Raw genomic sequence first — 12,435 nt, forward strand, 5'->3', positions numbered from 1 at the left:
ACATCTCTAAAACCTAGCAGAGTTTATACTTAAGACCAGACAGAAAACATTTTAAACCATGAAGTCTTAAAAGTTTGCTGCGTACATTCAGAGAGATGGAGGTAGATCTGGTCTAGTCCTAGAGCTGCAACAATCTGGCAGTTTCAGGATGAAAATTAGCGACTGCCTTGGCAAAGCTTCTCCCCCTTCCACTTGTTTTATTCCTTCCACTTCATCTTATGTACATGCAAATGCAAGTTAGCCAGTTAGTGCAACAGGCTGGAGGGATCCCTATCTTCAAAATAAGCGTGTCTAACTATGGTGACAGGAACACAGCTGTCAATTTCTGTTACTTGTCAGGACTGAGATAATCCTTTGAACCTCTGTAGCTAGCTAGCATCATGGTAGCAGGCAGAGGTGCAAACCTGATTTCTTTTAACCCGCTTTATTTGTATTATCTGCTAGAAGGCTTTGAAGGGGATTTACAATCCATAAACTGCATTTTTTGCATGTGCACGTCCAGCCATTATCTCTGGGAAACTGGCAGCGTGTCCTTATTCTGTAGTTGAAGGACTTTGATCTTAGCATATCAGCATGGGATCTTTGGCAAACAGTTTAATTCCAAGTATGATTGTGGTTCTTTGACCTTTCGTAGAAGCATGTGCTCTGAGGTTAAGGAGATACTGAGGTAAATCTTTTACAACTTTGGGTTGCACTTGATTCTCTCAGTACTGAAAATATAACAGGGCAACATTTTAAATATTTTATAAGCTAATAATTGATGTAACAACAAAGGTACATAACATCAGTTCTTTAGATTACTATTCCCCATGGTATAAAAAATATTTTTAAAAGTTTATTTAATTTTCCTTTGTCTTTCATATTTCCTTTCCCATAGAATGACAATAAGAATGGAGAAAACATCAGAAATCCATTTATACAAGAGCGGGTGGAGCAGAGGAAATTATGCTAAATTGCTTGTCTATCATAGACTAGCAAACAAAAAATAAGCAGAGCGTGCATCTGAGCATGTCCTGATTATGCTAACCATAGTTTTATGTAGTTGTTCTCAAATTTAAGTGCAGGATAATAGGATATAGAATAATTGTTCTTTTTTTTTTTTTTTTTTAGTTGGGGTAAGTTATGGGAATGTGCCTTGTTTCATGGTGATACATTTCATAAGCTAACATTTTCAAATTCTGTTCAGTGATGTTTCTCATACTTGTCTCAATGTTGTGGTATTAATTATGAATTCAAATAACCATAGATATTTTTATTTTATTGTTGCTGTTAAAAACAAAAATGATGAAATATGGGGGGTGGAATTTCTGTCAATGTGTTCTTTTAATCTCTACTTTTATTTTATTACAGAAACATATACCTTATTGGGAAATTCTTTTGGTTTCCCATGCGTTTTTCCATTTAAATATAACAACAAGTGGTATTATGAGTGTACCAGAGATGGAAGGGAATTTGACTGGTGTGCCACAACAAGCTACTATGAACAAGATGAAAAATGGGGGTTTTGCCCAAATGCTGGTAAGATGTTGCTTCTCTCTCCCTCCTACAGTATCCATGATCCTTATGAATAATTCTAGCATGGACTCTATTTTGGAATATAAGATTACTTCTATTAGAGAGGAATGTCTCTTAAAAAAAAAAAAAAAAAAAAAAAAAAGAGAGAGAGAGAAAAAACTTCAGGCTTTAATATAATCTACCACGTATGGTCTTTGGAGACCCAAGTCCTCATCCCAAAAGCACAACTCCACGAGGTGAGCTGCAGGATGTGAAGTGCTCACTGCTCGGTGCCACCCATTGACCTTGCCCTGCAGCTAACCCACGGCTGTCTCTGCTCTCCTCAGCAGTCCATAGGGGGTTTCTCTGGAGCATGTGAAAGAGGGATTGCTCCTGCAAAGATAGATTATGCTTTTGACTTCATTCTATCTTTTATATTCATTTTTCTCCCAGGCACTCTTTGGACACTTATATTTTGGACCTAAAACACTTAGAAGCAATATTTTTGAAAATATTTTTTGAAAGATTTTGGACACATGATATTCATGAATATTAAAATTATAAATAGCAACTTGTAGCTTCTTCCATAAATATGTAAAAAAAAATATCTTCTATCAGCAGAAGTGGTTTGGAAAAGCCCTCCGTGTTCAGGCTGTGTCTCAGATCTCTGGTCCAAAGCATGTTATAAACAGCTGGAAATGTGATTTCATAATGGGAATTTCATGGGAATTTCCAGGGAACTATTATAATGAGGAGTATTTTCAGCCCTGCTTCTATATTGTAATTATAATAGTTTTAATCTCTTGAGTACTGGGTAGAAGGAGATCCAGGTGACTGCTCCTCCATAAGTTGGGTGAGGCACTCATAGTGTGACTATTCCAACATCCAGCTTTAGGAATAAATGATCAGCTGGTGCGAATTAAAATGTAGCTCTGGCTTCATGCAAGCTGTGAAAATCACCACCAGCTGCAGATGAGCTCCTGAGAATTTATCAACCACCTGAAAAATGAAGCAGTGTTTTATTCAGCTTGCGTCATATTTCCATACATACTTTAACAAAGGAACACTGGAGTTCATCATCATGCTTCCGCTGAGATGCTAATGTCATTAATTTATTTTCTAAAGATGCTGTACTTCTGATTAGCTTGTAGCCTTGTGCTGTTGGTAATGAATCTGTTTCTGAGCAGAGAGTGGCTGCGATGCTTTTTGGAAGAAGAACCCTGCCACGAACCTCTGCTACCAATTCAACGTGGCATCCGTGCTGTCGTGGCATGAGGCACGGGCTGCATGCCAGATGCAAGGAGGAGATCTGCTCAGCATCACCAGTGTGGAAGAGCAGAGCTACATCAGTGAATTAAGCCGTGAGTACACAAAGCACACTGCTAACAGTGGATGTAGGCACATGCTTAGTGTGTTCAGATAGGATTGCTGTCTTGGAAGGCTGTTGAATTTTGTTGTAGCCTTTGGAAAGGTGCAGAGTGCACTTTGAAGCAGCAGTCTTCTGTCCCCAGTGTGAGGATGGGTTGCGCTCCTCTGGGAAATGGGTTGGCTTGACTTTCTCTGGGGACCATGTAAGAAGTCTGTGGTTAGATTTCCATTTTGCTAGTGAAAAGCTTTGGAGTCTCTCCCATTGCTGCTGGCAAGGCTTTGTCACATAGCACACCTAAGTACCTGACGAAGCGAGAATGAAGGTAAGTTACAGCCTTAATAATCCGAGTTCAAAAGCAGTGGTATGTGTTACGTGAGGTTGTAATGGTCTTAATTCCTGCTCGCACAGTGACTTTTATTCATATTTGCAGCTGTGGTTACGGACATGTGGGTTGTTAGGTGTTTGTTTTTGTTTTCTTTGAGAATTATAGAGATGTTTACCTTCTCAGCAGTGCACCATAGTGTCATTTTATTCCTGCAAGGTTTCCTTTGCAAACTGTACTTCACCAAATCTGAAATACTAGAATATTCCTGCAGGCTTGAAATAAATTACCCTTATAGGGGAAAAAAAAAAAAACAACCAGCTTTGTTTTTATAAACAGATGGTATTCCCTCTTTGGTAGAAAAGATAGAAGCTCTTTCGTGTCCTGCATGTAGAAAGTCTCAGACCAGTTCTGCATAGTCCTCTGATGGCATTGCTTTCGTGGCTGTTTTCGTGTTGGTGAAGAGGACTGAGTGAAGGACCGGGCACTAAAACCGTGTTGTGAAAGGCAGCTTCAGGTTTCTTTCCCATTGCTTCCCATTATTGCTGGTTTTCAATTGCAGGATATAAGCTAACAGGAAGTTTTTAAAATAATTTCATTAGCTTTTTGATATGTATACAGGCTGTAGAGGGACTGGAAGTTGTTTGTTTTGTGTCTGACAGCAGGCTGAGACAGGCTGGCGTTTCTGTAGCTGGTGTTGAAGATGTAATATCTAAGGCCACCAACAACTTATGTGGGGAGGGTTTGCAGGATGGGCAGTTCTTGAAGGGTTGCAGACCTTTTGAGTTTATTCCTCCTCAGCTGTGTTGATTAACAAACTAATAGACTTTTTCCAAGAACAGGAAAAAAAAAAAATAAGTCTGAGCCTTCGGGAGACAGATGTGAAACTTTGTTTTATTCTGATTGTTACAAGTCAGGACAGTGTATCTATACCTGTAGATATTTTAAAACATGGGGAATGTGTGAAGTGTCATTTTGATTATTTTTTCTGTTTCAGGGCAGTTAAACGCCACAGACATCATGCTTTGGACAGGCCTGAATAGACTGGGAGAAGATACTGGTTGGCAGTGGTCAGATGGAGCACCACTGATGTTTGTGAACTGGAGAGCAAGTATGAGATATTTCTCTTGGATTTGTTGCAGCAGTGTAATTACATGCTCTCTGTAATTGCAGCACAAGAGAGCTGTTCGTACAGCTACGTTTGAAAAGTGAATCAAGTGGACCAGTGTACCTCTCTTTTTGTAGACATATCTATTCATATTCATGAACTAAAGCCCATTCTAGGGATGTGGGTGGCATCCATGGAGATGCATTTATTCAAAGCGTTAATGATATAGTCCTGTCATTTGCTTTTAAGGGTATTTTTGAGATTCCAGCTGCATATTTAAAAACTATGTTCTAGCTGGTTGCGTGGAGGAAAGGAGTTTTAATTTGTTTACATGAATATGCTGTAATTAACGCTAGCACATTAACATGAGCTTTGAGATTTGGTTTGCTGTATTTTGAAGTCTGTCCTCCAGCACATGTAACATCGACACCAGAACTGGATTTAGCCTCTCTGATAGCAGCAGGCAAGGAAAGATTGCCATATATATGTAAGCGGTGGTTAACGTTCAGTTGTCCATAGGGTTGGTGTAACACTCCTAGAAGTTTGGGTGTGCAGGGCTGTTTATATACATTTGTTCAATAAGAATACAGCGCCATTTTACAAGAACTGATTTTTTTTAATTGCATGCTTCTCAAAAAAAATGCATTTGCAGATGTCTCTGATGACCGTTTTAGCGAAAATCATTGTGTGGTGATTAATTCGAAAATGAAGTACGGCTGGCAAAGTTACTTGTGTGAATCTGGATTGCCTTTTGTATGCAAGAAATATTTAAGTAAGACAAAGCATGAAACATTTGGTAAGTATCTCAATTTTAATGTGTCCTTTTTGTGAGTATGGATGGAGAACAAGAGGAAGCTACCTGAATATAAATTTATGAGAACAGTCTTAGCTGCAGTATAGGCTTGCTAATTTAAGTTGAATGCCATTTACATTAACTGAAGTGGTAACACTTTCTTCTGTTCAAATGCAGTTCTGGGTAACATGTTAAGAGTCTTAAAACTGACAAATCACTTCAATATGCGTAGCATTTAATTGGTTCCTTACATCATCAGAGGTTTACAGAATGCTTTCTCTTTATATTACAACAGGGCAACACTTCTGAGTTTAAAAATAGGCTTTCAGCTTAGAAAGGAATTAGCCCATTGCCCACAGAAGATAAAGTAGCATAAATGCAGTTATTTTTATGACGTGCTATGCTTTTCATATACCAAAAAAGCAAAGTGTTTATATAATGACTGTAAGGTGTATAGTATGTAGAATGTCTCAGATGCCCCTTCTGTGGGAAACTTAAACGCAATTTTGTGTTTATTGGAATGTTAATTTCTGTTTTGATAAGAAAAGTTAGATAGGTTGAACTTTTTCCTGATAAATTATAAAAAAAAGTTTCCCTACTTGTTTCAGATACTGAAAAGGGATTTACCAAACTCTTTGTAGGTATTGCCTATGAAAAAGCTTCAGCTGGTTTTGGATCAGGCCCAAAGGTAATAAGGCAGATAAAGAAAGTTTTTAATTGAATAACAGTTCTGTGTTTGTACTAGTCCAGTGGCCTGAATGGTTGAGTCATAAAATAAGGTGGGAAAAAAATCAGTTTGCATTGTGGGTAGTGATCCGTAGACCATGTGTTATGTCCTTAAGATGACTCTGTTTTGAGCACCTGAAGATAAGAAAATAGTTTAATGCAGCACATCCTTTGTATTTCTGTCTAATATACCCTAACCTTGCATGGTTAATTAAAAGATACATGGAAGTATTATGCCACTCGTTGTGATGCTGGCTGGTACCCACACAATCGCAACTGCTATAGACTTCATAAAGAGGAGAAGAGCTGGAACGATGCTTTGATCTCGTGCCAAAGTGACAACAGCAGACTCATTAGTATATCCTCCATGGCAGATGCAGAGCTGCTCCGTAACTTGCTTGAACGTGGTGAGTTTTGAGAATTAGTTTAAAGTGTGCTGTGTTTCTTGAAGTGTTTCTCCTGTGTAGCCATGTAAAGTTGTTGGCCTTGTAAGCCCAATATTATGTGTCACACCCAGATGATGTTTACAAAAAAAAGTGTGATGTGTGCTTCTTCTAATAGTCCTTAAAATGTAAGGCACAGCCTTCAATAAACATAATAAAGAAAAGAATCAACATATTGGAACACAGTGAGAAACTGTATGCTCCCCTTATTGTTTCAGGATTACCTCACACCTGGGCTTTTGTAAGACTGCTGCTTGTGCTTTATGGGAGTGCAGCACTTGCACTGGAGCATGCTGGGCAAGTGGCAGTCAGCGGTTATACCAAAAGTCACAGATCCCCAGTAAAACGGCGTCAGTTTTCTTGGGCATTACCATACTTCTCAGGAACCCTCAACAGTCTGGCTTTTGTCCTTTCCTGTTGTTGACTGGTTCCATGCAAACTGTTGCAAAATACTCAATTATTGTCCACATGCAAGAATTGTGCTTGGAAGCAACAACAATTCAGAGCGTCTTTTGCTTTGCAAGTTGGCCTTGTTCATGCTGCAGAGTTTCTGCTGCTGCAAGTGTGTTGTTGGAGTCCTGTTTGATGAACACCATTAAAGCAGCTCTGTTAGTCCACGTTGCCTTAAAAGGTAGAATAATTACAGAAGGAACGTAATGAACAAAAGCTCTTAGGTGCAACAGTGTGAAGGGTTTTGTTGTCGTAACAGTAGCAAATAAGCGTAAATATTTTGTGCTTCAAGCTGACATCCCTAGCCTAGCAGAACTGCATAGTTCGGCCATGAGTTGTAACTTCCTTGAGCTGGGGGCATAGTGACATGTTTTATCAACTCTGTCCCATCAGCTGTGGTTGCAAAGTGGTGCATTATACTGGAATGATCACGCATTCTCCTCCCTCACACCACCCGTCCTCTCTGTTGTCCTGTTTGTCTTTCTTTGGGAGATTAACCACAGGTTGTCTTCCTCACCTCTGTTAGCACCCTCCATAGATACCAAACACCATTTTTTCCAGAAATGTCGTAGTAGATAGAATTAATTATTGTCAGCTTGCAGTCAGCTTCAAAATCTGCTGCTGGTGTTTCAGCCCTCCTTTATCCTTCTTTTCAGGAGAAGGGCTTATGTGCCTGAAAGCTCATCTGCTTTCACTAGCTATAGTAGCTAGTCAAGTAAGGCATTACGTCAAACCTCAAGACTCATCTTTCACGGATTACCAACCACTGTGGCTACAACTGAGCTCTCACTGGGACATAAAGCCATTGCTCAGAGAAAATCTAAAGCTGAATGAGCCATGAAAGATTATGAAAAGAAATCTTTCCCTTCCATGTTAGGCTTTCTGCTCCATGCAAGCTTCAAGAGCATATGCTCTTGATTTGTATTTTTCTGGGTTTCAAAGCATATTATTGCATATGTTGATCTACTTTTGAAACCATTTAGCCTTCAAGGGAAGTAGGATATTATCTCATCAGTAAGGTTTCCTGAAGTTCGTACAACTAATTCTTTTTTCATGAAATAAGATAATTCTTATTGAAATCCCATGAATAATTTCAATAGTGGTGTTGATATTACAGGAACAATAGGCATCATTTCTTCATCATTAAAATATGAAATCTTTTATTCTTTTACAGAAAACGTAACTGAAACATGGATTGGGTTATACAGTAATAATACCCCAGTTGTTTTCAAGTGGTCAGATAGCACCCCAGTAAAGCTGTCCAACTGGCACAGCCAAGAACCTAATACCTTTCAAAGAACAGGACAACTCTGTGTTTCAGCACAAGGACCTGTAAGTTTTCTTTTCCTTTTGAAAGAACAAGACAGACACTCCTATTTCACCTCACAATAATTTATTTTTTCACTGTATATACTCTTGTAAACCATGACCTGCAGTATGACTTTGTCTTTTTATTCCTAATATATTCAAGCTGAAATAAAAATAACGTAGCCTTTAGAAACCAGTACATTTTGCTGTGCTGCTACACAGAAAAGTTAATTATTATTTTTGAGGTTGAATTAAAAAAAATATTATATACGTAAAGCTTGCCAAATGGAAGCAAGCAAATATTCATAGGTATTTTGATAAAGACAAAGTAATTTAAAATCAAAGTGGTGTATATTATAATTCATGACTCATTAGTTCCAGTTTTTAAAGCTTCAAGTTGATATTTTGAAAAATGTTCAACTGTGCTAATTCTATGTTGCTGTCAACATTTATAACTTTCATGAAGCATCTTTCAAAAACAGGGAGTAGCATAGATCTACATAAAACTATAGATGTTGAGAGTGGTAAGATTGACCCACAAATCAGTCAGGTGTTGTAAGACTGGGAGTAACATTCAAATAAGCTTAGACTAGGCCCTGTTGAACCATGACAGGCAGCATTTTTCTTAATTTGGTCATAAATGTACTTTACTTTTACAATTTACAATACTTATATATGCTCAGACCTGATTTAAGTGGCACTATAGTTCAGTTTTTCAGTAAAGTAAATTTTGTGAAAGCATGAAAGCTGTATCAAGAAGTGTTTTCTGTTGTTTCTCCAGCAGTAGGTCCAAGTTGCAATCTTGAATTCATAGATAAGAAAGCCAAAACAAGTACAACAACCTGGTAAAGTCAGCTCTCATTTGAAGCAGAAAATGGTAAAAGCCTGGTTTTAGAAACACAAAACTACATTTTACTAATTTTACAAGTGTAAGCAAACAAATGAAAGCATAAAACACAGTAGTGGAAAAGAAGGTTCAGAATTGGTACATGTCCAGTATTCATAGATGTCTAAAAGTTGTATTATACAAATGCTGTAGTATTTTGAGTAAGGGCTGTTCAAAGATAAATGTTAATCTTACAAAGAACTACAGTGGATGGGAAGGAGGTTCAGTATATGATTCTGAAAAGCATTCTGGCATGCCTATAGTTTTAGTTAATTAAAATGTATTACATCCCAAGGAGTGATTCAAAGAGACAAACTCCTTTGTGTGATTGTCAACAGGACTTTTCAGATCAGTGTTGGTAGAAGTAAGTGATCCATCTAAAGGCAAATAAAGGAATAGAGTGAGAAAAAATATTCTGTTGCTTGTTTCTATTAAAAAGTTAAAATAGGAAGAGAAGTTGTATAATCTAACATCTGTGTATTACATATGTATGAGAATGGGTATGTAGAGAACATACTTTTTTTTCCTCCCCCTCAGGAGGGACATTGGAAAGTTAAAAAATGTGAAGATGGATCTTTCTATGTTTGCAAAAAAGCAGGGGAATTTAATAATGTTTCTTCTGAGATGGAATCAAGTTGTCCAGAGGTAAGGGAGTTAATGTTTTTTTTGTTTGTTTGTTTCAGAACCCTACTGATAAAACAGAATTATAAATAGAGGTGTAGAGTATATGGGTGTCAGTGAGTAGATAGATAATTTTCATTTTTCATACTGAAGACATGCATGTTTTGCTAGGAAAAATCGCATTGTTTGCCTTAAAAATATGTAAACTAAAATGTAAGGCAAGATTAAAAGCTTTCCCCAAATGCCTCTCATGGTTCGTTGCATTGTCAGCAGTTGTGACCCAAGTTCCTATTTCTTTCTAGATCAAAAGTGAAAACCCTTTTGTACACCATCTGTGCAAATAATGGCTGTTATATGATGCCTCATCCCACACATGGTTTTCATACATTTAAAAGGAATGTCAGGGTGAAAAACAATCGGTTTCATTGACACGGAGAATGAACTCTTCTACTCATACATTAGCATTCCTTTTACTTTCAAGCAAAAACGGGAAGGAGCGCAGCTAGCTACCTAATAGGACATTACAATATGTTTTCAGGCTTTTAGGCTTGACATTTTGCTAGTAATAGGTAACTCTTTAAAGTATGATTTTATTTGCCATTGCTTCCTTTACCTGTGTATACAACAGTGTAAACAACAAACTTGTGGAATTTATGTTCTTAAAATGTTGTCATTGGAGAAGTTCTGTGAACCTCTTCTCCTTTTTCTATCAACAAAAGTATATGCCCTCTAACTTCTTTACCCTTTAGGTCATTTTCTTCCTTTTTTTTTTTTTTTTTTTTTTTCATTTTTTTTTTGCCTCTTTTCATAGTTCAGTTAAATTGTAAGAAGGTGGAAGCTAAACTGTCCGGAGCCGGATGCTGTTTTTCCCCAGATGTATAGCGTTCTGGCCATATCATTACTGCTTTGTTCCAGGTTAAAATTTCCAAAAGATGATTGATTCATTTGGACCAATGTATTTTAGCACTCAAGAATGCAATGTGTTAGAAGTGTTAAGAAAAGTTTGTTAAAGTCCTGACCATGTGAAAAAATGTGCTGAGCATCAGGACTTCCAGTTGTAGTTAGGAGCTGACAGCACTTGAACTTTGGGTACCGCACAGAACTGAGATTTAAGAGTCATTGGTTTTAAGTAGTTTGGTATGCTCTGGCAAGCTTCCTGTTCAGAATAAATTTCTGCTTGTTAATGTTTCATACCCTCTAGAAATACATAGTGAATGCTCTTACAGTCTCTTGATTTCTATAGATTCTTTTCTTTCTGACACGAAAGAGTCATAATGATTTAATCAAGTTAAATCAGTTCTAAGCTTACTGAAAGTTGCCTTTTATTTCAGACATTTTGTCTTAACAATACTCTTTTAATATTCTATATATATATTTTTGTTACTTGTCAGCCTAGTTTTCTAGGGCTAGCTCTTTATTTCATACAGTTACACTTTTTTCTTTTTTTTTCTGTTGCTAATCTACCCTAAATGTATAGAGTACCTATTGGTGTTTCTCACATTTGATCTTTTGCTTCGTTAACCTGTTACTGTCATTCATGTGTGATGGTTGATAGACTCAGGGAGCTTTGGCCTTGGGCATAATTATTTATTTTTACAAAGCTTTATAGTCTTACCTGTTATTACTGAGCTTTTATCTCATGTTGATTTTATGACTTGTGAATTGGATGAACTAGTCCTTAAAATTCTCTGTGGTTCTGCTGAGTGAAGTTTTTGCAATATCAAGTTACGGCAGAAACCTACACTTCTGTCTTTTGAAAACACAAGAAGTGTTAAGGACTTTTTTCCCTTAGCAGGTCAACTATTCTTTTTTCCTAGTTGGCAGGCTATTAGTGACAATAAACATTGTATTGCAAAGGTCACATTCTCTATGCAGTTTTCCCCAAAACTGAATTAACAGCTTTAGACATTTTCTTTAAATCAGCTTTTGAAACAGGCAGTGGAGTTGTCAGCTGTTTGATAATTGAGTTGGGAGTTTCTGTGTACAGAACTGACAATATTGGTACTGGTAACTTTCTTCAGTCTTCTACACTTCAATTAGTGCATTAAAAGATAACAGTATAGTACTAAATCAAGCATTTGTCTGTGTGGATGTTGTAGTATGAGAGAACTGCAGTTTTGAGAAGAGAATTGCTATTAAAGCTATAAAACCTCATAAAGAGAAGGACAACTGCTCAGAATAAGGGTCCATCCGGGTCGTGCTCTGCTTCCCAGCAGTGGCCAGAAGCAATGTCTGGGGAAGAGCAGAAAAGGGCAAATGTGGGTAACACATCCCCCAATTTCCCTTGACCTCCGACCATTCGGGGGAGTTCCAGAGCCTTTTATGATTTGTGTATCTAAGAGTTCACACTGGTTTTCCCCTCCAAGTGCTTGTCCAATTTTCTCTTGAACTCATTCTAATTCTTTGAGTTTACAACATTACTTACTGGTATCTATAAATCTGCTACCCTTTGTGTGGAAAAACACTGTCTTCCACATTGAATCCACCTCCTCCTTGCTAAGCTTCATTTGTTATCCCCAAAGTCTCCTGTTGGGGTAGTCACACCTGCCTCCATGGCACTCCTGGTTTTGTAGATGTGTGTAGTACCTTCCTTAAGGCATCACTTCTCCAGACTGAAGAGACCCAACCTACTTGGTTATTATTTATGTGGAAGCAATTACATATGTTTGGTCATCCTTGTTGCCCTTCTTTTCTAACATCCTTTTTTGAGATTGGGGGCTGCAACTCAAAAAAATGAAATAAAAAATGAATTTTAAAGGACATAATTGCTTTCTCTGTTCTCTCCCTCCTTCTAATTCTTAATGTTTGATCTGACTTACTGACAAAGCTGGTGTTTCCGTGGAAGGTAACCCCCAAATCTCATTCCTGTCTGGTAGGAGCAAGGTAGGTGTCCCTCACAGCACAAATGAAATGAT

The 12,435-nt window shown here is 37.6% G+C and overlaps 1 protein-coding gene across 1 annotated transcript in view; it reads left to right on the forward strand.

Annotated features, from left to right (window-relative positions):
• PLA2R1 (phospholipase A2 receptor 1) overlaps positions 1–12,435 on the forward strand; it is a 41,795-nt gene that overhangs the window by 4,464 nt on the left and 24,896 nt on the right. The window contains exons 3-9 of the mRNA XM_082764112.1: positions 1,351–1,518; positions 2,682–2,855; positions 4,183–4,296; positions 4,946–5,089; positions 6,031–6,219; positions 7,880–8,037; positions 9,437–9,544. Of these exons, the coding sequence (XP_082620238.1) occupies positions 1,351–1,518; positions 2,682–2,855; positions 4,183–4,296; positions 4,946–5,089; positions 6,031–6,219; positions 7,880–8,037; positions 9,437–9,544 (1,055 nt within the window). The remainder of the gene's footprint in view (positions 1–1,350; positions 1,519–2,681; positions 2,856–4,182; positions 4,297–4,945; positions 5,090–6,030; positions 6,220–7,879; positions 8,038–9,436; positions 9,545–12,435) is intronic.

Source organism: Aythya marila (assembly GCF_965140915.1).
Source record: "Aythya marila genome assembly, chromosome: 6".
In the NCBI taxonomy this organism is placed as follows: Eukaryota; Metazoa; Chordata; class Aves; order Anseriformes; family Anatidae; genus Aythya; species Aythya marila.